Genomic DNA, 27,473 nt, shown 5'->3' with positions numbered 1-27,473 from the left:
ACTGTGCGCAGGCGCGGGAGCAGGTTACGGCGGCGCTTGGCCTCTGCTGATGCCGTCGTTGTTCTACCCCTCCCCCGTCCCAGCTCTGCGGCGGCCGCGCGCTCCAGGCCGGTCGCTCAACCCCCCGGCTCCCGGGACTGGGGACTCCGTGACCCTGTCCTCGGCCCTGTCCGCGCCGAAGCAGCCCGGGACTGCGCAGCGCCCCGCGTGCCGGTGAGCGACCCCGGACGTGCAGTCCCCAGGTCCCCTTCCGGAGCGGGGCTGAGCGGCTGCGCTGCGGCTTCAGCCGGGCCTGACGAGGAGGGGAGGCCGCCTGGGTGTTGGGCCTGCCGCAGGTACGGCGGCGCTCAGGGCTCGAGATCGAGGTGCTGTTTCGCCTCTTTTGAGGCCCAGCCAGGGAACACCGGGCTTCGGCCCAAGCCCGGCCTCTGGGTTGCCTCTAGGCCCTCACCCCTTGAGCGCCAGGTGGCCCTCTTGATTTTGCTGTTGATGAATTTTCTTGCCGTGGTACCGGGATGTTATTTTTCAGCTTTACAGAGTAGACTTTGTGCTAGGTGTTGTTTATGGAGCTTTTTAAAGGCGCTGGTTTCCTTCGTTCTCAAGCCCTTTTAGAACTAAAACCAGTGTCTGCACAGACGATCAGGAGCCATTTAAATTGGAGTGCTGTGATATATTTTTTCTCTCCAAATTGAGTCTGATATCCATGTTGGCTTTCAGTAAAGGAAGGAACCGCTATAATAACATTGAGCACCGAGAGGTTGGAGAAGAGGGTCTAGCACCCCTTTTTTAAACCATTGAGTCTCCAAGAATAAAAGTGGTTAAACTTGTCAGTTCTCTAAGGAAAATCTAGTAGAGAAGGCAAGGGAGTCCCAGATTTTGACAAAGTCTGGCACTTGTCCAAACACCTACCTAAAACAATCGATCACGGCAGCTGTTAGATTAGGACAGAAAACAGGCCCAAACGGAGAGCCACTTGAGTTTTCCTTTCTGTGTCTTTTCTCTCAACGCCCTCCAGTAAGATGCAGCTTACACCCTGGCTGTGTTGACTGAGATCCCAGAAAGGGTGCCTCTAAGGCTGAAAGGGTGCCCTTAAGACCTTGCTGGTAAGGCCCAGTGATCCCAGTTCATCTAGTGTTCCTCATAGACCCCAAGGTCACTGTGTGGGGACAGTGATGTTAAGTCTTCTCTAACCTACCTGTGGCTGGCAGGTGTTGATTTGACCGGGGTATTGTGTCATTGAGCCAAATTAAGACAATGATTTTTTAGAAGTCATAAATCATTTGTATTTTTAATGTGGGCAATTATTTTTATAAATACATAGTTTTTTTTTTAAAAGAGTGAAAATCGCATTTTACAGTTTCGTTTGCACACCATTTGTATATTTTTTTATTCTGTTTGACAGCAACAAGTGGATGGCATGCGAGTTTTATTTTTTTATCTTTGTATTTATTTTGTATATATATTCATGGGCAATTTGCTACAAGTGCAATTTGCTACATTGATATACGACCTCCTAGTGAAGTCAGGGCCCTCAGTGCATCCAACACTGGAGCAACACACATTGTACCCACCAAGCAACCTCCCATCAGGCATGCCAATTCTAAAAAGTAAAAGTTTCTTCATACTCTAGGATGAATTGACTTATTTGGAGTATCTGTTTTGTTTAATCAAATAAGTGAGAATTTTTGAAAGAAATACTATCTGTCTTAATGTCTGTAATCTATTTTTAGGAACCGATAAAAGACATATCAAATTTAGAAGGAGTAGAATTATGTTACTTCTAAGTTTTACTTTTTCACTTTATTTTTTCTCAAGTTATAAGCAGGAAAATGCCAGCAGGATATATTTTATGACTATTAAGTTCTTTTCAGCTTTAAAAGGGTATGACCTTAAGTATAAAGTTACTTCATTATCTACTTGCAGAAGTTATTTTTGTGTAGGCACTAGTCCTAATTATTTCTACTTAGATTTTTACATGTGTATTTAATTTTCCCATGTTATTTGGATACTCTCATCCTAAAAGTTTGAAGTTAGTATTCTAAATTTTGCTGCTTTGTAAATTATATTTAATATTTTGGAGCACTGGCTTCATAATTTTAACTCTGTCAACTGCTGAATGAAAAAAACTTGCATGATTTTGGAATTTCGGGGCTTTTTATAGTTGTTGCAAGTGTTTAAATGTTTAAAGCAAGAAATTTAAGGATGGAAGAGTGGTGATTGTATTTATCACAAAGGTGCATGAATTTTCAGAGGCTGAAACGTACTGTTTTGAAGTTACTTGGACATATACATCAAATACCTAGCTATCATCTACCCAAAGCAATTTTTGCCTTTAGTGCCGACTGGTTAAAAGGTAGAATGTATTTTTATTTTATTCTAAGGAAAATGAAACCTGCATGTTTCTTTTCAGAGAACCTGCAGATGTAGACTTTTGTCAAATGTTAATGTTTGAAAGCCCATTCTCATCATAAGCATGGTAGGATATCATTTCACATTATTTTCTTTAAAAAACACTTCTGGACTCTAGTAAATGACTCCTTTGTTTCAGACATTATTTTGATTGGATATTATCCTAATCCAAAAGGTAGTTTGAACATTCTCTTAAAGTTTGTTCTGTAAACCAAAAATAAAATTCTGAGCCCCCCAACTGACTGAGTGGACCCTGCTTCTCTGTCAAGGGCATTCCAAAGTAAACCTAATAATGTGGTTCTGGCCATGATGAAAAGGTGGGCGGAGGGGATTGAACATACCTTATTATACCTTCCTCTCTTTAGAATTCAGGCACAACTGACCAGCATTGATGAAAACAGAGATTTTAAAACTAACAAAAGAGTCTCTTTGTAGCAGTAAGATATCAAATCCCAACCTGACTCTAATATAGAATCACTTGGCAGATAGCAGGCCCTGAAAGAAATCAAAATATCTTACCCCAAAATATATTTATTTGAAATGGCCTTGCAAAGCTGTCTCTTGTGGGGAAGATCCACATTCTGTACAGAATCCCCTTTCCTTTCCAGATCTTGTCCTTAATCCAGCAGAGATTTAACCAAGAGCCTGGAATATTTTAAGGTGTAATAAGAGACATTTACAAACTGTTCTCTCTCAAGCCTGCTACCTGGAGGCATCATCTACATAATAAGAACCTTGGCTTCCACAACCTCCTCCCTTGTCTTAACTATAAGCATTTCTTTCTGCTGACTTCAACTCCTCAGGTAGAGTTTAACCCCTTTCAACCAATTGCCATTAGAAAATCTTTAAATCCACCTTTGCACCTATGACCTGGATACCCCCCAACCTTCCACTCCTGCTTCAAACTGTCCTGCTTTTCCGGGCTGAATTAATGTATACCTTACATGTATTGATTTATGCCTCTGCCTGTAATTTCTGTCTCCAAAATGTATAAATCAAGCTGTAACTCAACTACCTTGAGGACATTTTCTCAGGACCTGTTGAGACTGTGCCTCAGGCCTTGGTCACTCATATTTGGCTCAGAATAAGTCCCTTCAGATATTTTACAGAGTTTAACTCTTCCTTTACTGTTCTAAATTAATTAGTGTAAATATCTCATAGAGTTCTTGAATGTACTTTTTTCCTTGAAGTTTACTGTAAGATTTTATTTTTCTTTAGACATGGGAAAGTCTCTTTCTCATTTGCCTTTGCATTCAAGCAAAGAAGATGCTTATGATGGAGTCACATCTGAAAATATGAGAAATGGATTGGTTAATAGTGAAGTCCATAATGAAGATGGAAGAAATGGAGATGTCTCTCAGTTTCCATATGTGGAATTTACAGGAAGAGATAGTGTCACCTGCCCTACTTGTCAGGGAACAGGAAGAATTCCTAGGGGTATGTGTTATTGCATTGCTTTCCCTTTAAATAATGATTTCAGGAATTTGCTCAAATATTATAAAAACTATGGGTCTCAGGAACCACCTGTTTTAGAAGACTGTTAGAATTAAAGTTGAAACATCATATCAGTTATCTTCAGGCAAAAAGATGCAAAAGAAACAAATAAAAAATATTAATTAAGGTTCCTAAAGCAGTGAAGAAAACCACCTCACTACCTCCAATATTTTTTCATTCCCTTCTACTATTATAACAGATATTCACTGTCTTGTGAACAAAAACTTTTAGTCCTATTTGGCATCTATAGAGATGACATCATAGTTATTTGCTACTTTGCTATATCTGATGTTAGAAGCAATTTAAGTAATTTGTTGACCTAATTTTTTTTTTTTTTAAGAGATGAGATCTTGCAATTGTTGGCCAGGCTGGTCTTGAACTCCTGTCCTCAAGCAATCCTCCCATCTTGGCCTCCCAGAGTGCTAGGATTATAGCAGTTGAGCCCCATGCCCAGCCAGAATTAATGTGTAAGGAAGCTTATTCTTTCATGTTATTTTAAAAATTTTATTATTTTTAATAATAAGGATAGAATTTCCCCATGTTTCCCAGGATGATGATGAGTTCTTGGGCTCAAGCCATCATCCAGCCTTGGCCTCTCAAAGTGTTAGAATTACAGCTGTGAGCCACCACGCCTGGCCAACCTAATATTTTTAATTCATTATCTAAAGAAGAAGAATAAGCTGCCTGTGCTGTAATCAGTTATTTCTAAAAGAAACTCTATGAAGAGGGATGGTATGTGAAAACAAGCCAAATTGAAAAAAAAAAAAAAAATTGTTTGTGATATATCACAGGGGACGTCAGAAGGAAATAATCCCCTATGTGCTGCTTGTAAGTTACTTTAGGAACAGTGGCAATAAGTAGAAATAATAAAGATACCTTATGCTGTTCTCATTATCTTCTTGGTGAAAGTTGATATGTGACCCTGAAGACACCCAGAGGGAAAAAGGACAAAATGAAAGTATAAAGTATACCAGAGTCTTAAAAATGCTGTGGGTTGGAATTGAAGTTTACATTTGCATTGGCCTTTGAGTATGATGGTTTTTCTTCACAGGGATAATAGCTGTTTAAGAATAAAATAATTATTGTAGTTGAAGGGATTAATGCACCAGACTCAGGGGTTAGGGGAGTACTGTTTTACCAGTCTGGTTACATTTTTGAGGTGTGACTAGTAAACTTTTTTGGCCACCTGGATACAGATTATGGAAAGTAGGAAATCAAGGATGACTGCAGAGTTTTTTGTTTTTTTAGGTCATTTGTTTGAGCAACTGAAAGAATGTAGTAACAATTTATTAAAATTGAAAAATATATTATTTGAGTGTATATGTCACAGGAGAGTTCAGGAGCTCAAGTTTACACATGTAAATTTGGAGATACCTATTTGACATGGAAATGGGTATGTTCATTAGGCAGTTAGTTATCATAAGGGTCAGGAATTCAATTGCAGGGCCCAGCCTCAAGTTATCAATGTATAGATGACACTTAAAGCTCAGCTGGATGACAGCACCAAGCTAATCAGTGCAGATAGCAAAATGAGACCCTAGCACTGAATCCTGAGACACTGTGGCATATCAAGGTCAGTGAAAGAATTAACAAAGGACCCTGAGAAAGAACAGCGAGAGAGGAGGAATCACTGTGTCTGGTATCATGGAAGATAAGTGAAGAAAGCGTACCAAGGAGAAAAGAGTTACCAAATGTTGGATGCTACTGATAGATTAGGTAGTGTGAAGACTGAGAACTGACCATTGGATTTGGTGACATGGAGGCCACAGGAGAGTTTAAAAGAGCAGTTTTGGTAAAGGCATGTGTAGCATGTATAGGGTGGGCTCAAGAGTGCATAGAAGATGTTACATAGAGAGAAAACAGATTTTCTGAGGAGTTTGGCTCCATAGCAGAGAGAAGAGAGGTGGTCCTTAGAAGGCGCTGTGAGGTCAGGAGAGGATTTTTTTAAATATATGTATATATATAAGATGGAGTGAATAATAGACACTTGTATGCTGATGAGAATTATCTGTAAACATTGGTAATTCAGGAGATAAGAGGAATTATTGGAGTAATGTTCTTGAACAGATGAAAGGGCAGATCTGCTGCACAGGAGCAAAGAGCTGCTCTTTTTTCTATAAAAGGTAAGTTGTAAACACGGGTAGTTTATTCTTGGTAATAAAAGAGAAGGTAAAGTATGGACACAGAAGCAGCTACGTGGATAGATCTGATAGTAAATCTTGTAGAAATTATCTTCTGTTTATCATATAATGAACTAAGAATGAGGATAGCGAAGAAGATATTAAAGATTTGAAGAGAGTTGAAGTTATAAAATTGTGGTCTTGGAGAGTCAGCTTGAGAGTATGAACTTGGGAAATGTAGTATGATTGTTGACTTCATTGAGTGCTACTTGACATGAGTGATCAAAAATGAAACCAGTTGTGTATTTTTCTGTGTCCATGTTTAGCTGTGTTGATATACGCACAGGAGCCAGAGGGCTGGTTTTAGCCAGGGTTGTAGTTTTAGCCAAATGAATACCGCTAAACAAGGTGAGATATGTAAACACACAAAAATGCAGATATCCATATTGTATGTATTTGTATAATTTTGTATAATTATATATGGGTGTGATGGGGGAGCACAGACGAGAGGAAGAGTATAGAAGTGTTGGAGGGAATAACAGAAGCATTTTAGAAAGCTTTTAAAGATAACTTGACTATCTGGTACCTTAATAGTTAATATAATAGGCCAACTTCTAATAAGCTTATAAAATTGGCATTTAAAGGTCCGTTTATCCTTTAAACTTATGGATTTAGCTCAACCCAAGAAAGAAATAATGGATTTTGAAGTGACTTTAATGTGAATTGGGGTGAGACCTGAAAGGGCCCTGGAAGACTCATTATGTAGGGGGCTCTTAAAGCTTGAGACTTCTACTTCAAAAGCCAGTTTTGGTTTTTGAGGGGGACAATGTCAGAAGCTCTGCAGTGATAGAGGTTTCAGGAAAGGGAGACAGCAATATGTTTCTTCTTTTATCATCCAGACAACCAAATCAGAGTCTTAATGGACAACAGTGAAGCAGAAGGAAGACCTGGTAAATTTAGCTCTTCTGAAAGCCGAGACTTTTTAAATTTTTTTTCAGTAGAGAAAAAGTAATGGAGCCCTCATTTGTTACAATTTTTTTTTTTAAGCTCGACATCTAGGTATGAAAAAACACACTGTCTTCTCTAGAACTTCTGCTGTGTACTTTCTGAAGACTTAGCAATTTACTAAAGGAAAGAGATGAGTGCCAGATGATATTCTGGTCTTTCCAAACCAGATTGTGATGGGGAGCCATTGTATTTTTAACTAATCATAGTAATTTCTAAACCTACTTCTTTCACGTTTAGGGCAAGAAAACCAACTGGTGGCATTGATTCCATATAGTGATCAGAGATTAAGGCCAAGAAGAACGTAAGTGATTCTAAGAACATGGCAGTGTTTTATGTTTTATTTTTGTTTTTTGTATTTTTTCAAATTATGTATAAACAACTCTAGTTAAAACTATTAAAAGGAAAAATGCTGTCACGTTGTTAAATTATGTCATCATATGCTTTGTATCTTTAAACAGACAAACAAAAAAGGAATTTCTGTTTAGGGTAAGGTCTTAAAAGCAGTATGGTATCTTTATCTTCTCAAGTCTATGGAAATAGATCTAGAATAGCAGTAGGAAACACATACACTCACATAAAATTTTCATTAAAAATTGGATAAGGTATGCTCCACAACCCCGGAATAAAAATTGGTATTTAAACATGATGACAACAGGGACCCCAGCTGGCTTAGCAGCTGTGTGGAGGTTGTGAAGGAAAGCAAAAAGAGAGTTACTGAGGATCCTATGAGCCCTGATACACAAAGCAAATACTTTGTCCCAAAAGAAGAGGACACCCAGCAAATATTTCCAAGAATAATCTGCAAAAATGACAAGATTTGCATGCTGTAGCTTGGAGAAAGTACAAAAATACCACAGAGATGTACTAATCATCTTCGAGAAGATCAGAAGGAACTGGACCATCCTAAATCCTCAGCGACCTTAGGAAATGTCAAAACAAAAATTCTTGGAAAAGGATACAGATACATATCCTCAAGAAAAAAGTTGTTGAGTAGAAAACAGTGTCTACAGGACAGGAGTTAGGAATGAAGGAGAGAACAGATTCAGATATTAGGGAGATCATCTCAAAACTGTGGAGATAAATACACATGGAGGCCATGTTTTCAAATACTTTGTATGTCAACAGAGGATGTATCCCTTGAACAGTGAAGCTAGCAAAGTGACGCTGGCATATTCCATCACCAAAAATGGAACCTTTTCTTAAAAGTACAAAAGCTCTTTTCATTTAAACATGAGCAACTGGAAAGGATCGCAACAAAGCATTATACAAATATACTTTTTAAGAAATTGAAGAAAGTAAGCTGAGCAAAATACTGACACTTTAATAAAGGCATGTGAGAAGAGCAGATGAACACTTTAACTTAATACTATATATAGAAGCTACAACAGGACAGCATAAGGCAGAAATTGAGAAGCTCAGAAATGAGATAACTAAACAATCAGAGTATGTGAAAAGAGAATTTACAGACCTCTGGAAAGAATTAGAAGAAAAACACATCCACAAAACTGGAAGAACACAAGTACAAATACGTTGGAAGTACAGTCAGGGAAATAGAACATAAACAGGAGGAATGAAGACATACACAACAAATTAATGTAAACGATTTGAGAACAAATGTCTAAAAGTCAAATAAACTGAACATGTGTGTAATTGGAGCATCTGAAGAAGAAAACCAAAGGAATAGAACTGAACAAATGCAAAACATTAAATCAAGAACACAGAGACCTACATATTGAAAAGACATCACAATCCTGAAAAAAATCAACCCATGTTAGTGAAATTCTTGAACTTTAAGGTTAAGAAAACAACAGCAAAACTCCTAAATACCCAGGCAAAAGGATCAGTTAATTTATAAAGGTTAGAAAATCAGATTGACATGCTGCTGCTTGACTACAGTGCCTCAAACAGATAAGCAGTGGAGTGATGTATTTAATCAGGAAAATAAAACGAACCAAGGATTTTATAAATAGTCTGACCTTTTATTACAAAACGTATAAACAGATATGAATATGAAGGAAATTAGGATGAATCCCTTCAAAACCTAAAAGTGGGAGAACTTTTTAAACTATGATTTTAAATGCAGAAAAGGTAAATTTGATAAGTAAACTTTTACAGAATGAAGACAAAACCTTAACTGAAGTCAAAATACAAATAGCAAACTGAGTAGTAATGTTTACAAATCATATCACAGACAGAGGGCCAATATCCTTACTCTAAAAAGAGCTTCAGAATTTGAGAAGAAAAAGGCCAACCTCCAAAGCAAAGTAGAAGCTATGAACAGCTAGTTCACAAAAAAGAAATGCAAATGACCTTTAAACATTTGAAAAGATGTCCAATCTTGCTCATAATAGAAATGCAAATTAAAACTACACTTAGATGCCATTTCTGTCACATTGGCAAAAATCCAAAATGTTGACAACATACTTTGTTGGCAGTAGTGACTGAAAACAAGTATATTCATTCCTTGCTAGTGAATGAAAATGTGGCATTATTTGCCAAATTATATCTGCATTTACTTTTTGGCTCAGGAATCCTACTTTGAAAAATTTATTCTAAGGATAGTTGTCAAATATAGTAAATTGTATTTGCAGAAATTATTCATTGTGCCAATGTTTGCAGAAGCAAACAACTGGAAACAATGTAAATACCCATAATAGAGGACTGATGGAATGAGATATTACATGTACACAATGATAAAATGGAAGAAGTATTTTACTACAGTGCGATATTGAGAATATGTTTTTCTTTGAAAACACCACACACTAACACCCACACACATATACACACAAACAGACTGACTTATAAGCCCTAAGGACTAAATAGATTATGATGGATTCACCCGCCCATAAGTAATTAAAAATAAAACACTAAAGTGTAGAAAATCGGATAAAACCAAATCAAATAAAACAATGGGATGATAAACCAAATCTAATAGAATTGGTTCCCCTCAGAGTTTGGGAAGGAATTTGAAAGAGGGAGTGGATAAGCAAGAGTGTGTGTGTGTGTGTGTCTGTGTACATATTTTTTTACATTAAAGATGAAATCAAAAGTGAAAGTAACTGCCAAATATTGAGATAAAAGGAAACATTATTCTAACTGTATATGAAATTGGTGACACTAACAAAACTGAAAGATTTTAAGTGACTTGAAAACATTGTGCTATGATTGTAGATGTTTAGTAAGTTGTGTTCCAAATGGCAAAGAAAATCACAATAAATTTTAAACTGTACTTAATAGTTGTATTATTAGGAGTACCTTTGGTGTAATTTGGAAATTTTATATGTAAATAAGTAATTATGTAAATCCCTTAGGAAGCAAGATTTTTAGCGTTAAGAGCAAAGAGATACAAAATCAAAGAAATTGAATTTTCCACTTTTGACCCAAATAGAATAATGCCTGAAATACTTCCACCTGAAATCACTAAAAAAATGGACAAATATAGTAAACAATATTTTCCAACATTGGACATCAGCCAGCACAGGGCAGTGATTCCTGAGAAAGCAAAAACAAAGGAGATACGCCCTATAATTGCACCAGCAAGCCCTGTGATTGTACCAGCTTACTGTCTGAGGAAGGTTCCAAGCTGCAGCACAAGGAAGGAACCAACCCAGGCAGAGCTCAGAGGTCTTCTTCAATTGAGGAGGTGGATCTGAGTGTCCAGAAAACCAAGCTGACTAGAGTTTGCAGGGCCGAGTACCAGACGGTAGAGAGCTGCAGAGGGTGCTCTTAAGACTGCAGCTGTGTCCTGGTCAACATATATGTGTGGGGAACATACTTGAGGCTGAGGAAAGACTACCCAATAGGAGCAGAGGGAATAGTCCTCAGAGCTCACACAAGGCCAAGAACAGTTGTTTCTCAATTTGTAATAAAATTATAATATTTTAGGAACAACTCTGGGTCCTTATTCCTTTACAAATTAAGTGAGTTGTGGTGAGATTAGAAAATTATCAGTTGCTTTTGTCTGTATACTTTAGCTATGTCATTTAATCCTCAAACATGGATTTTAAAGTGGAAGAGAAGTAAACTGCGTTAAATACTGTGGGTAGGAAATGGCAAAAATGGAATTCTAACTTGATTGCACATATACCACACAACTTTCATAACTTTATCAGCACCTTATAACTCCCAGGATTTGGGTGCTATCGCTAGAGCCGTAAGAAAAATCATTGCTAATTAATTTTGTAATGGAGACATATATTTTGTCAGTAAACTAGCCAATTTTTCAATTTGGAATGAAATACTACATGAAATGTTGTTGTATTGTCCTACTCAGGTTCAATAAGTTATGGCTACAACCTTGATATACAGAGTAATTTAGAACATGATTCATTTATTCACAACTAGGACTGACTCATAAGCCCTAAGGACTAAATAGATTATGATGGATTCACCCACCTATAAGTAATTAAAAATAAAACCCTAACATGTAGAAAATCCAACAAAGTTCAGATTTTATTATGATGTTAAATTCTTCTTATGCTTTTTTATGTATTTTGGTGTATTGTAGATACTATAAACGTGTTTAAATTTCCTATTAGGTAATTCAGTGGGGATCACTACCCTACTCAGGTTGAGAGAGTCCAGAATGAGTAAGTGGGAACTACTTTGTTTGCTCAAGACAACAGTATGGGCTTCATAGCAGTGATTTAGCAAATTTGTGTTTGCTTATATTATTTTGTTTTTTAATAAACCAGTTTGCTCTGTTCTTAACTTGGGCGGCTTAAAACACTAAGAAATATTTAAAAAATATCTGCAGGAGGCACTTTAATAGTTGTTGTAATACATACAAAGATTAAATCCATCAGAGCATTTAGAAAGGAATTGGTGGCGAAGAGAGAGTGGAAGAAACAATAAAATGGAAAATTTTTGTATAAGTAGAATGTAAGGAAAATAAGAAATAATTGTCATGCAAGACTCAAATAAAAAAGGATGTTGTAGGCATCCAGTAAAGGGCTTGTATATTAGAGAGGACAGGAAATAGTCCTTTGGAACTCTGGGTTTGAGGTTAACCTTGAAAAGAGGAAATTTTTACCTACACATATTGGAAAGAGCAAGAAAAGGAAGAAGTACATTTCAGGAGAGTTAGAAGAATGTCAAAGGCATGTAAGGCTTAGTTTCTTCCTTGTCTTATACCTGTGTAATATATCTTTTGATTAAAAAAAGAAATGTAACAACACCTTCAAAGCAGAGTTGATCAATGTAAAAAATATTTTAAAAACTGAGTACATAAGTACTTTGAGATGAGAATACTCAAAAAAGAGACTATAGTAAGAATCATTTATTAGGCATGTGGTTATGTCATTTTTTTTTTTTTAATATGGAGGATGTGCAGGTTTGTTAGATAGGTAAATGTGTGCCATGGTGGTTTGTTGTACCTGTCAACCCATCCCCTAGGTTTTTAAGCCCAGCATGATTAGCTATTTGTCCTCATGCTCTCCCTTCCCCATCATTATTTTTAAGATGGTTCTGATGAGCAGTCACTTTAGGGGATCATGCAATGGCAAAACTCATGTAAAAATTCCGCTTCAGTGAATTCAGAGGGAGTTTTGAAATGTGTATTTGTATGAAGCACCTCAACTTGATTCTAATGTGAAAACTGCTCTGGCAGTCACTAAAGTAAATGTTCTATTGCTTTTAAGCGCAAAATTTCAGTGTTCAAAAATGTGATTCCATTTTTTTTTGAGATGGAGTCTCGCTGTCTTGTCTAGGCAGGAGTGCGGTGGCACGATCTCGGCTCACTCCAACCTCTGGCTCCCGGGTTCAAGCTATTCTCCTGCCTCAGCCTCCTGAGTACCTGGGATATCAGGCACACATCACCACGCCTGGCTAATTTTTGTGTTTTTAGTAGAGACGGGGCTTCACTATGTTGGTCAGACTGGTCTCGAACTCCTGACCTCGTGATCCACCCACCTCAGCCTCTCAAAGTGCTGGGATTACAGGCATGAGCCACAGCGTGCCGCCGATTTCATCTTTTGAAGGGAACATCTTAACACTTAGTACTCAGACTCAACGATACCCAATACTTTCAAATGTGAAAATTTGGTAACATTTAATGTATGTTGCTGCTAATATACGGGGGAAATTGAACATATCCTCTCTAGTGTTACATTATATAATTCTTGATGCACATGTACTTAAATACCCTCTTTTCCTTTTCAGAAAGCTGTATGTGATGGCTTCTGTGTTTGTCTGTCTGCTCCTTTCCGGATTGGCTGTGTTTTTCCTTTTCCCTCGCTCTATCGACGTGAAATACATTGGTGTAAAATCAGCATATGTCAGTTATGATGTTCAGAAGCGTACAATTTATTTAAATATCACAGTGAGTATAAATTTATATGAAAAATGTTTAACTTCATTCTTTTATCCTATTAAGCAGCACCTTTGTCCCCATTGAGAAGAGGTGTTTGCTAAATGTGACACTGGTCAGTGTGCTTTCTGTATGCCTTTGCTGTATTGACCTTCAGTACCATTTCTGGTTCTGCTAAAAATAGCAATAATAAATACTGGCAATTCTGTATATGCAGAATCATTTAGCATTTGAAAATGTCTTTAGGAGGGTAAAATAAACTAAAAAGAGAAAAGGTATTACAATTTACTTTTCAACATTTGACTCTGAATAACTTCTAGCAAAGTGTTGACATAGTTGATTTCATAGATTTTATAAATGTAACATTTTCATTTCATTGTATTTGGGAAATGCAGTTTTTGCCACCTTTAACAGACCATTCCTTTATCAGCTTTAAAGATTACATACAAGTGACTGGTTTCTCTTTTGTAAATTAGCATATGTGAAAATGCCCTGTGGTTTTTTTTAATTATACTTTAAGTTCTAGGGTACATGTGCACAACGTGCAGGTTTGTTATATATGTATACAGGTGCCATGATGGTGTTCTGCACCCATTAACTTGTCATTTACATTAGATATTTCTCCTAATGCTATCCCCCTACCCCACCACAGACCCCGGTGTGTGATGTTCCCCACCCTGTGTCCAGATGTTCTCACTGTTCAGTTTGTTCAGAATGATGGTTTCCAACTTCATTCATGTCCCTGCAAAGGACATGAACTCATTCTTTTTTATGGCTGCATGGTATTCCATGGTATATGTGTGCCACATTTTCTTAATCCAGTCTATCATTGATGGACATTTCGGTTGGTTCCAAGTCTTTGCTATTGTGAATAGAGCCGCAATAAACATACATGTTCATGTGTCTTTATAGCAGCATGATTTATAATCCTTTGGGTATATACCCAGTAATGGGATGGCTGGATCAAATGATATTTCTAGTTCTAGATCCTTGAGGAATCGCCACACTGTCTTCCATAGTGGTTGAACTAGTTTACACTCCCACCAACAGTGTAGAAGTGTTCCTATTTCTCCACATCCTCTCCAGCATCTGTTGTTTCCCGAACTTTTTAATGACTGCCATTCTAACTGGTGTGAGATGATATCTCATTGTGGTTTTGATTTGAATTTCTCTGATGGCCAGTGACGATGAGCATTTTTTCATGTGTCTGTTGGCTGCATAAATGTCTTCTTTTGAGAAGTGTCTGTTCCTATCCTTTGCCCACTTTTTGATGGGGTTTTTTAATTTTTTTGTTGTAGATTTATTTAAGTTCTTTGTAGATTCTGGATATTAGCCGTTTGTCAGATACGTAGGTTACAAACATTTTCTCCCATTCTGTAGGTTGCCTGTTCACTCTGATGGTAGTTTATTTTGCTGTAGAGCAGCTCTTTAATTAGATCCCATTTTTCAATTTTGGCTTTTGTTGCCATTGCTTTTGGTGTTTTAGTCATGAAGACCTTGCCCATGCCTATGTCCTGAATGGTATTGTCTAGGTTTTCTTCTAGGATTTTTATGGTTTTAGGTCTAACAGTTAAGTCTTTAATCCATCTTGAATTAATTTTTGTATAAGGTATAAGGAAGGGATCCAGTTTCAGCTTTCTACATATGGCTAGCCAGTTTTCCCAGCACCATTTATTAAATAGGGAATCCTTTCCCCATTTATTGTTTTTGTCAGGTTTGTCAAAGATCAGATGGTTGTAGATGTGTGGTATTATTTCTGAAGGCTCTGTTCTGTTCCATTGGTGTATATCTCTGTTTTGATACCAGTACCATGCTGTTTTGATTACTGTAGCCTTGTAGTATAGTTTGAAGTGATGCCTCCAGCTTTGTTTTTTTTGCAAACAATGTGTGTTTCTTAGAACATTGTTTTTGGAAGGACTGTGTAGCCTTGCCACTCATGAAAATAAAACAAACAAAAAGCTCAGAGAGGTTTTCTACCTGTTTTACATGTTAACATTTGTTTGAAAAGAGTATGGTTTGCTAACTGTTGAATTAGGAAAAGGGATGATGTATATTGGCCAGCCGTGAAATATATCTGAGTGACAGTGATCTGCCAGGAAGAGTGATAGTTGTTTTTTCTTGCAGAGGTGAGTGGTATGATTAAGGTTGAGGTAGAGATGTCTGTAGTGGTGGTTGGAAAGAGGGAGGTTTGTCGGGACAGTGAGTGAGACGGAATGTTATGTTAAAGTGGAATCACTACTTAATTGCAGAGAAAAAGTAACTCCCGTGGATCCATTTATCCTTATTGCTTTCTGTCAAAAGTTGCCAGTTTAAGGGCTTTTTCTTTAAAAACAATATAGGAAAAAATATATATATATATGTGAATAAAACATTTATAACACAATGCTAATTGTAAATTGTTTTACACAACTGGGGAATTGTTGGGTATATTCTCAGCCCTTTGGAACAAGGAACATATTTTCCTTTTTGTACACTGTTTAAAACATTGACCAGACTTTTTTTGGCCTACCTCCAAAGCCTTTTTTAGTGTCAAAGAACATAAATATGTACTACTAATAAAAAGCCATGTGATGTTTTCTTTTAAGTACCAGAAAGTATATTTAAATGTGAATATCATACTCTGTTTTAATTATGCAGAAATTCTCACATTTTGGAATACTGCCACTTAAACTGAGACAGATTGAACATTAAATGAAAAATAAGATTATTATTTGGATGAACATTAAGTTTAACTAGACGACAATAAGATGCTGAATTTTCTGTACATTATCAGTATTTTGAAAATGGAACTGCTTTGCTTTCTTAAAATTAGTACATATTAGTAGTACTACTCTTTAGTAACATTTGTCTTTCTACTTACAAAAATATTTGTCATTATAAGACATTTGAAAACTATAATGTATAAAGATTTTTACTTCTATCTAGGTCGAACTATTACCACATACATATATTTATGAGCAATGCATATACATTTACAAATGTAATCATTCTCATGTGTAAAGGATACACACACACTCATTCACATATATACAAATGCACATTTCAACTAGGTCACAGTACATTTTCCCGTGTCAAATGGTCTTGTGTAGTCGTTTCCGTGATCATATTGTAATTAATTCAACCATTTTCTTAATGGATGTTTAATTTTGCTATTACAAATATTCAGAAAACACCTATATGCTTAAACTTTGTTTCCATTTCAGGTTATTTCTTTAGGATAAATTCCTGAAAGTATATTTGCCAATTAAAGATGATAGGTAGTTTAGGGTCTTTGTTAATAATTACAGTGACCTCTTTTCATCTTTTAAGTTAAATGAATTCTCACTACTCTGAGCAACAAATGTCTAACCTTTATTACTAAATTTTTATTTATTGTCTTATTTTTTCTTTGTCTTAATTCTCATAAGCATTTGTATTCTCAACCTGTTTTATGTCATTGATCCTTTAAATATTCTAATGAAACTTATGGACAGTACAGAAAAAGACAGGTACCAGCATAATTTTGCATATACAAAGACTTCCAAGATTTTTCTAAATTTCAATCCTTGGTCTTATCAGGAGATCCATTGACCTCAAATTAACTATATCTTTCCTATCATGTCTAGAAATGAAATTGACATGAACATTAAGAACCAGCTAAAACGTTTATATATTTAGATAAAGGTTATTTTTACTATGTTTGAGAACTGTTTTGAAATTTCTTTACATTTGTGACTATACCAACGTAAATGACTCCATAAATGTAATCATATAATTGCTGACTCTAGCATATTCGTTCATCCTTTTTTACTAAAACTATTTTCTCTCCTTCAACTCATCCCATATTGCATCTTTTCATATCTTTCTCCATATTCCTGTTAACATGTATATATATACTCACATATTCAGCTTTATAAAAATCAGTATTTTAAAAAAATATTATTAAGTACTTACTTATGTACATCTTGGTTTTCACATTTGTTAATACCTTGTAAAAATCTTTCCTGATTATCTGGCTTGGTTCTTTTTGATGGCTCCATAATTTTCCATATAAGGACTTAATATAATTTATTCATTGTTTTATGAATAGAATTCATTTTATTTTCAGGATTTTTTTTCCCATTTCAAATAACACTGTCATTAGCATCCTAATGTTTTCATTTCTGTGGAATAGTTGCTCAGAAGTAGGATTGCTAGATCAAAGTCTGTACATAGTTCTAATTTTAATGTATATGACTGAATTACTGATGAAATGGCTGTAATACTTCACATATTTGCTAGCAGTATAAAAATATACCCTTTTCCCATATCTGCCAGGAATAGAATTTGTTGCTTTCTATAAATTATACTAGTTCAAGGAATTTAAAGCAATATTCCATTTTTACTTAAATTACCTTTTTCTTAACTGTAAATGAAGTTGAGCATTGTGAAATATTTTTGGCCATTTAGCTTTGTACCTTTTTGATTTGTTTATGTATATTCTTTGTTCTTTTTTCATTTTCTGTTACAGTTTTGTCTTTTCAATTTGTAAGGGCCCTTTCCATATTCTAGATTATAACTGATGCTTACAAATATTTCTTCTATTTATCATTTAGTGTCTACTGATTTTGTTTATGATACCTTTTGGTATGACTGTTTTAGATTTTTTATATATCTGTTATTTTTTATTTAACATTTTTAAATTTTTTAATGACTGTTTTCTACAGTAATTTAAGACGATAATTGTAAATTAGAAATGTCTAAGGTGATCCCAGCTATTAGTTCTTACTTAAGCATGTGAATGATGTAACCACATTTCTCCCCAACCAACCAGACTTGAATCTAGCCCATTTCTTCTTCATAATGAGCTGGTGTAAATCTCTACTAATGTATAAGTTGAAATAGCAGTTTCTTTTAAACAAAAAAGATGATTTTAGGTACTATTGAACATTTTAAATGACCATCTTTATATTTAATAGAATAGCAAACAGCTTACTAATAAAGTTTGTGGAGACATGTATATATATTGAGTTAGTAAAAATGTAGATTAAATCTTAAAATTATTTTTATTAAACATTTGCTAAGGCCACAAATAAATTTTCTGACATTAATTTGTCCATATTCTGAAACTATACATTTTCTGTTTTTTTAAATGTTGAATCATGTGTTTATTCTTGGCATATTACATACATAGTACTCATGCATAAAACCAAATAATTGGTTTAATTTTCTTTGACATTTTGGTATTACTTTCTTTTTCTTAATTAATGAAGCATAGCCACAGCTGAAGTTACTTTCTTTAATTTTAAATACATATTTGTATGTTTATTTTTAGCTAACTTGTACATTTTCTGTCTCCTTTTTTGTAGAACACACTAAATATAACGAACAATAACTATTATTCTGTCGAAGTTGAAAACATCACTGCCCAAGTTCAATTTGCGAAAACAGTTATTGGAAAGGCACGCTTAAACAACATAACCCATATTGGTCCACTTGATATGAAACAAGTAAGACTCAATCATGAAATACCTTGTAAGAGTGAAATGAATATCAACTTTGTATATCATATAACTTGAAGGAGGTGGGGGATTTCCTCAAAAACTTGATTTAAAAATGTGTCTCCGCTGGGTATAGTGGCTCATGCCTGTGATACTAGCACCCTTGGGAAGCTGAGCTTGGTGGACTGCTTGAGCCCAGGAGTTCAAGACCAGCCTGGGCAACATGGTGAAACCTCATCTCTACAAAAAATACAAAAATGTGCTGAGTGTGGTGGTGTGCACCTCTCGTCCCACCTACTGGGGAGGCTGATGTGGGAGGATCACTTGAACCCAGTAGGTCGAGGCTTGCAAGCCGTGATTGCACTGCTGTACTCCAAACTGGGTGACACAGTGAGATCCTGTCTCAAAGAAAAAAAAAAGAAAAAGAAAAGTGTCTTGTAGACTTACAAGATGAAATTTTTGAGAATCAAGCTTGTAAAGGGAGAAAATTTTCTAATTCTTTGAAGTTATGAAGTATATCTGAAATATTTGATGTTTTGATCCTGTTCTCTATTGATTTTTTTCCCTTTTGCCTTACAGATTGATTACACAGTACCTACCGTTATAGCAGAGGAAATGAGTTATATGTAGTAAGTTCTGATTTATAACTTTTTATTATCAAGTAATGAAATGTATAAAATAAGGTATTAAGAATATACATATTTTTTAATTTCCATAATCAGTCAAAAAGAGTACATTATGCAGTATTCTGGTTTCTGGTCCTCTCTGTTCTTTTTCAACATATATAATATTCATGTATATATACACATAAAATTTGTTTTTTTATTTTTCAGAATTAGGGTCATATATACCATGTCACTTTATTTTTAGTTACTATGTTAACTATGTTACTATGTTAAACTTAGTTACTATATTAAAATAATTATAAATTTTCATCATCTTTTGAAAGCTTAGATATAGAATTTTAGGGTAAATAACAACCCAGTTATCAAAATTTCAGAAGATGAGCAAAATATGTAAGTAATTTATAGCCTGCATTTAAACAACCCTGCAGCTGCAGTGGTGTGAATACATACATGTTTTTCTAGTAAGAAGGCATGAATATATCAGTCATTGTTTGAAGTATAGAAAATGCTCAACCAATAAATGCTTATTATATATTCTTAGGTAGCATCTGTTAGCTTTAATATAGGAAGGAGAATTTATAATTTATAATGTAATAACTTGTATTTGTTCACGTTTTAATTTCTTTTAACAGTGATTTCTGTACTCTGATATCCATCAAAGTGCATAACATAGTACTCATGATGCAGTAAGTACGAATCTTTTTTGAAAGAGATATTTCTTGTCAAAATTCTAGATTTATAACATTGGCTTATAATATACACAACATCTTTATAAATGCCACCTCAGTTGGGTTTTAAGCCTTACAAGAGTGCTGTGAGGTTGAGTAAATATCACCCACTTTAAAAATCAGGAAATGGTTGGTCACAGAAGTAGTGAAATACTACATGACTGCTAAATAGTGAATCTGGATGTCACAAGAGTTCAGGAAAATGGAAAGGATACGGTGAACTGAGCCCCACATCCAATTCCTTACTCCCTTGATAAATAGTCATTAACAGTAATAAGAAGTAGTAATATTATTGGTTTGTAAATTGGGTGTTATCTAAGCCAATAAAACATTGTTGGTTACAGGTTTGGTGTTTTGACCATTAGCTGACATTTGATTAACCTTTTTTTCTATGATAAGAGAACCATGGTCACTTTTAAGCATATAATGAACTTTTATATTTTTAACAAGATAATTGTCTTAAAATATTACATTTATTATGTGTAATTATATCAACAGGGTTCACTCAGCTATCCATTTTTGTTGTCTGTTGGGGAAATGTTCCTTAAGAGGACTGTGTGCACAATATTAAGTTATCATTAATCAAATATTCTCTTCTAGGAGATAATTTTTATATGTAAAAGTTGTCTCATTATGGAAAAACTTCTAATATAACTATTAAATGTCTCTCCCCACTAACATTATTTTTAGAGTTACTGTGACAACAACATACTTTGGCCACTCTGAACAGATATCCCAGGAGAGATATCAGTATGTCGACTGTGGAAGAAACACAACTTATCAGTTAGGGCAGTCTGAATATTTAAATGTACTTCAGCCACAACAGTAAAAACTGGAAGAGATGGATTTAAAGAAGAAATATCTATTGATATTTCCTACACTCTCAGTGAAGAGGTATTTCCTAATAGGAGATCTTAAATTGAACCAACCTAAAGTTTACACTTCTATTTTAAGAGTACAGTTAAAAGTATGTGGACCTGCAGTTCTTGTAACTCTCCACTCTGTGTTAATGATGTATTTGTACTAGGATCTTTTACTTGAATCTAAATTTACTGTTTGACTTCCTTCTCCAACCTATCCCCTACAGGGAAAAGCTGATACTTCCCCTATAGTACAATAAATAATTATTTAAAAGTCATCGCTCCAGTCACTACTGAAAACATAATTTTGGTGATAAACATAATTTGAGAAACTTAGTTTCTGAATGTTTTTATAGAAAGTTACTGAAAGTCTATTATTCATGGAAGACTTTTAAATAACCTTTTTTCCTGTTTTATAAATTCCCGTTGTTATATGGTAGTATTTCAGCTACACAATATTTTAGCTTTCAGCTAAACATTTATAGCTTTTCATTTGTTGACGCTGTAATCATCTGCATGTTTTTGTTACTTGCTTCAAGTTAGTGATTGCCTAACACTTGTAAGCCAAAATAATCTTTGCAAAATTCCATACCTAAAATTTTGAAAGCTCCTGATGTTTTCACATGTCTTTCTGTATTATAGTTTTGTGAAATCTTTGTGTGATCTTCAAACATTATCATTTAATGTACAATACTGTAAATAAACTGTGCATGGCTTTTGTACAGCTTTAGTAAATGTCAAATAAAGTGGTACAGATTCATTACAACAAGTTTCTCGTAAAAATACAATAAATAGGAAAACGAAATTCAGAAACCCATAGATTGGGAATAGGTTCCAATTACATGTTGGATCTGGCATAAAATAAATTTGAACTATTTTGATGCTCCATTTTTTTTATGTTGCTTTTCATGCTAGAGAATGGTGTATACATATTTTCCAACTGTTAGGTACCCAGTTATCAATTTTATCAATGTTTTACAGAAGGAAACTTTTTTTTGATAGATATTGTTCAAGAAATCCTGTCATTAAATGATGGTGGCTATATCAAAATAAAACCTATTTAGAAATTTAATCACTTTGCACATCACTTGGAATATGATGCCTCTAGTAGTTACTTTTTTATAGTTTTCTACTTTTAGTTTTAATTTTATTTAAAATTGTATTCAAATATAGATTATTGACTTACTTTGCTGTTTTATATTTTCAATATCATTTTTCATTTAATTTTTTTTTTTCACTTACCAAGTTCTAGGGACATTTAAAATATGTATCACTAAGTGTAGGAGTGATGATACCAAAAAATGTAGGTGGGTTAAGATTAATTTCATTCTGTTTTCTCGTGACAGAAATCAGGTTTCCCTTTCCCCATCCCCTAAGTGCCTAACTTAGGTCTGAAACAGCCTGTTTGTTTATTAGTCTGACTGTCTCAAGCATAAAACGTAAGCTTTATTTGTTTAATTCTGCCTTTAAACACACTCAGGTTTCCCCTTAATTTTCATATTATTTTCTCCAAGTTTTCCTGAGTGAATATCTTAAATTCGTTGAATGTGCTTTTTCTTTCTTTTTACACTAGTCTTCCCTTAATTCATTGCTAACTCAGGCCATCCTTACTATTAAACCCAAATCAGTCCTTTAAGTTCATTATGGCCTTTCCTAGTATAAATAAATAAATAAATAAATACAAAAAAAACCTTCATTTTCATTTTTCTTCTGCTATATTTTCTGACTACTACTGCATACTTCTTTAATACATTGATTCTGTTTGTATTTTTTTTTTTTTTTTTTTTTTTGAGAAGGAGTCTGGCTCTGTCACCCGTGCTGGAGTACAGTGGCTGGATCTCAGCTCACTGCAAGCTCCACCTCCCGGGTTCACGCCATTCTCCTGGCCCAGCCTCCTGAGTAGCTGGGACTACAGGTGCCCGCCACCTCGCCCAGCTAGTTTTTTGTATTTTTTTTTAGTAGAGACGAGGTTTCACTGTGTTAGCCAGGATGGTCTCGATCTCCTGACCTCGTGATCCGCCCGTCTCGGCCTCCCAAAGTGCTGGGATTACAGGCTTGAGCCATCGCGCCCGGCCTCTGTTTGTATTTTTTATATCATTCTCATTTTCTCATTTGACATGATCTATGTCTATATATGATATAGGTCCCCTTTTGTCTCAACATTTTTAATTATGTGACTTCAAAAATCACCTGTATCTCTAGTAGGGCTTCCAAATCTGCTTCTCCATATGTGACCAGTCACCTGTCTGCTTTCACATTTAGCTAGTGAGCTACACATTTACTAAAATGTGTAAATTTTACACATTTAGTGACTGTATAAAATCAAAAAAATGTTAAAGACATTTTATCATATCCTTTCTATTATGTTCCCACCCTGTCCTCATGTCCCGTTTACTTCATTATCACCATTCATTTAAAATTATCTTTTAGATATGCTCATACAAAAATCAATCCTTGTTTTCTTGCTTGTGTCTTTTAACCTTAGAAAATTTCTTGCTTATGTCTTTTAACCTTGGAAAATTACATTGTGTAAATTAAACAGATTTTCCTGATGATCTGTGCTTCTTATATCCTATTAGAGTGTATGCATAGTATCTCCTGAAAAGGATGGAAAGTAGAAAAAACATTTGCTTTTAAGTCACTTAATTTTGAATCTTTTTTCATTTTTTGAATTAAATTTTTTTTTTTTTTTACTACATCTAGTTTCACTGGAGTTTGAGTCAGAAAAAAACAAGAATTTGCAACAAGTAAAAAAGATAGAAGAGAAATTAAGATGGCATGTGACTACTTTCAGAGAGAATTAAGTAACTGTCAGAATAAGCCTGGAACAAAACAGGCTGTCAGTTAATAAAACTACAAACACACATTCAGGTGAAGCAGAAGTATAGCCATAAAACATCTAGAAAGAGTGAATGAGGCTTTTAGCTTTTCTTAGGTCAGTGTCCAATGTGCTTTTTCCCATGGGAATAGGATAGGTATTAATACACTTTTCTAAACTGCTCTCAGACCTTATCCAGAGGACATGGTAAAGATATGTTACAGAAATTTTTCTGATACTTCCTGTAACTTTCTTTTAAGTTACACCCTAGTAGACTGGTCATTCTAATAAAATCCAGTACTGTAACAAACGTCTGTATGTTGATAGCACATTGGCCCTTTTTAGAGTTCTTTCCTATGTTTTTCTTACATGATTTCCCACAGTTCCGTGAGTCCAACAAAGGAGAGTGATAGGCTCCTTATATTTTAGAAGGGGAAGGAAAGGCATGGAGAAGTTGAGGGACTGGCTGAAGATCCCATACTTAACTAAGTAGTATAATTGGAGCTAGACCAAGTCTCTCTGTCTCCCATATCTGTGTTCTGTCGTTTAAAATATATATTGGAAATCCCTGCTGACTCAGATTGGTATGATTAAAAATGAGAGGAAAGTTCAAATAGTAGTGACAATCAAACTAGTACTGCTGGACTAAGATTTTGGTAGCATCTAAAATGTTTTAAGTGGAGAATGAACACTTATAAAATGCTTTAGAACATAATCTTTAGCTTAATTTTCTGTTAAAATTTAGTACCCCTTCATCATTCCAATAAAGACTGATCCATTGTCTAAGGAAATTATTTATAAATAAGAGATTAATGTATTTGTGATTTGAAATAAGAATAGTATGAAAATATTAGATACCACATAAATTGTTTGAAATTACTAAATAACCATCTTAAGTATGGGAACATTTAAATGGCTATATTTTGTGTACAGTTTTCCTGTGCCTTTTTTGTTAGGCCAATGAAGCAATTATTTTCTCTAAGAAAATGACAGTAAAATATAGCACACTTCAGATTGTCTGATTTACAGTTTGGAAAGGACACTGCAATGTTCAAATAGGTAGGAGACCATCAAAAACACAATTAAAATAATGTGTTAGGAGACTTGAAACTTTAGTCCAATAAATCCTTCATGGTTCTTAGCCTTATTATTGTGATATAATTCTAGATATTTTCTTGGAGGGCATGTGCCCAACTCTCCCCCACCCCATTTTGTTTGTCTTTTAAAGTTCTTAGAATAAACAGTTATTTATATAATAATTATATTTTATTTAAGAAAATAATTTGTTAGATACTTTTTAAAAGATGTAAATTTTTAAATTTACAAATACATATGGGTCTTTGATAAGCAATATGAATTGAATTTCAGGTTACTAGGGTTATAAGCAAAAGGTTGCTTACCATAATGTCATTAGGTCATGATTTTTAGCTCACATCTGGAAGCAGCAACTACTTGGCTCAAGTACATATAAAAGTAATTAGTTTTATTCTCTCTTTTTTATAAAATTGGGTTTCAGATAAGATGTTTATCTTACACTATTTTCTTTTAGGGAAAAATTTTACATGTTTGAGATGGTGGAGTAAAAAGACTGTTAAACATTTCTTTTAAAAAATTATTTTTACATTATAACAATATATTTATGATGTGTTTAGATCAAAAATTTAACTTCTGTGTCCCAGATCTACTTTCAAAGTGAAATTTTCATTTGTCAGCTGAAATTTCTGACTAGAACTAACATTTGTGTATTTTTGTGCTTAGTCAGAATACAAATTTCACAGTGAATTTTTGAAGTTTGTCCTTAAATTGGAAAAATCAAGTGATTAAAGTTACTAAAGAGATAAAAATGGTAATTTCCATTTTTAAAACTAATTTGGTTGTGTTTATAGTTACTCGTACAAGTATTTATCACAGACTCTAAATTGAAAAATATAGTATGATCTATATTTGACCCTAAAATTGTTCCATAAATTAACAAAGATATGGCAAATTTTTCATAACTAAATCTAAGTCTTCTAAAAGGAAGCTGTTACCCTTCTGTTTTTAATTACATTAATTGAAATGTGTTTAAGAGATGATTTCAGCATATTTTGTATATTAAAAAAAAAAAAGGATTAGTATTGGGCCAATGGCCAAAAGGTAATATTACTACCATGTAGATTGTTATAGTTCAAATTGTCCCACTTCCCCCAGAATTTTAGAAACTAGAATTCTGGGAGATACTGTATCAGCTGTAGTTGGGTAATTCCAAGTGCTGATAGTACTATTCATCTTTTTTATTACTGTGTCAGATGAAACAAATACTAAGTTGCAAAAGATGCAGATTTTTATTATATAATGGTTTTAGGCATAAATTATTAACAAGCCATGCCTTGTATGTTTCATCTTACATTTTTCTTTAGAACTAAACTATAATAGATTTTGGAAAACGATTTGATGTGCTTGCTCACTTGATTCACTTGGTCAGATATTTGAATGATGGTATTACCTAGATTCTAATCCTTGATTCTAGTTATATAATAAATAATAATATAGAATGTGAAAATATGTTTGGGCACTTACTGTTTATATTATGTAGTAGCCTCCATCATGATACACTACATTTATGAATTGAGCAGTTGTGTAATTGTAATTATTATTGCTGTTCATGTAACAAAACATGCTTATGATAGTAGCAAACAAATAGAAATGCCCCCAAAATGCTATTTTTTTAATTCAGTTGTAACTATTACTCTTGTAGTTGTGTATGACACAATAAAATTTGTAAAAAAAATTTAGCATGAAAAATAAAATTTGTATCACTGATATATTTTGGCTATGCTTTTGAAATTTCCTTGACATAAACAAATCAGTGTAGATATTGAAAATCTTTTACCTTTAATCTTTTTCATCCTTATAGTCCTTACCTGAACTCCACTTTAGCATGCTCTTTGATTTCTTTCATTCATTTAACTTCCAGTCAGTGCTCAAGCTTTATCCCTTCTACCTCTGTAATGTGTCTGGAATTTATCTCATACATGAAATATCCCTTGATATTATGGACATACCTTGGAGATACTACAGGTTTGGTTCCACCCCATATCAATAAAGTGATGTAATAAAGCAAGTTACACACCTATTTTTGGTTTTCCAGTACATACAAAAGTTAGGTTTACATCATACTATAGTCTATTAAGTGTACAATAGCATGTCAAAAAACACAATATACATGCCTTAATAAAAAAATAGTCTCTGTGCAGTGGCTCCCACCTGTAATCCCAGCACTTTCAGAGGCCAAGGTGGGAGGATCACCTGAGCCCAGAAGTTCAAGACCAAACTGGTCAACATGGCGAGACCCTATATAAAATACACATGCACACACACACACCCACACACACACATTATTGCTAAAAAATGTTAACAATCATCTGAATGTACAGAAGTTTGTATTCCTTTTGCTGGCAGAGGATCTTGTCTGGATGTCGTTTGCTGACATCCATGCAGTGGTTACTAAAGTTGGAGTGGCTATGGCAATTTCTTAAGACAGCAATGAAGTTTATCACATCTATTGCCTTGTCCTTTCATGAAAGATTTCTCTAGCATGTGATGCTGTTTTGATAGCATTTTACCAATGATATGTCTTTTTTCAAAATTGGAGCCAGTCCTCT

At 34.5% G+C, this 27,473-nt stretch overlaps 1 protein-coding gene across 3 annotated transcripts; it reads left to right on the top strand.

The window, feature by feature from the left end:
* Positions 1-22,083, top strand: TMEM106B (transmembrane protein 106B). 3 transcript variants are annotated; one of them, XM_045388872.3, is made up of 9 exons: positions 70-213; positions 2,411-2,476; positions 3,628-3,846; positions 7,269-7,332; positions 13,191-13,350; positions 18,666-18,806; positions 19,377-19,426; positions 20,056-20,109; positions 20,842-22,083. In XM_045388872.3, the coding sequence occupies exons 3-9, from the start codon at positions 3,630-3,632 to the stop codon at positions 20,978-20,980; spliced, it is 825 nt and encodes a 274-aa protein (XP_045244807.1). In that variant the 5' UTR covers positions 70-213; positions 2,411-2,476; positions 3,628-3,629; the 3' UTR covers positions 20,981-22,083. The 3 variants fall into 3 exon arrangements, with proteins under 3 accessions (XP_005550153.1, XP_065398342.1, XP_045244807.1); XM_005550096.5 differs by lacking the exon at positions 2,411-2,476 and having other exon boundaries at positions 1-213; XM_065542270.2 differs by lacking the exon at positions 2,411-2,476 and having other exon boundaries at positions 1-335.
* Positions 22,084-27,473: the final 5,390 nt, after the last annotated feature.

This window comes from Macaca fascicularis, chromosome 3 (genome assembly GCF_037993035.2).
Source record: "Macaca fascicularis isolate 582-1 chromosome 3, T2T-MFA8v1.1".
Lineage (NCBI taxonomy): Eukaryota > Metazoa > Chordata > Mammalia > Primates > Cercopithecidae > Macaca > Macaca fascicularis.
Note: the sequence above shows the minus strand (reverse complement) of the source record. Positions and strands in the feature narration are given on the sequence as shown.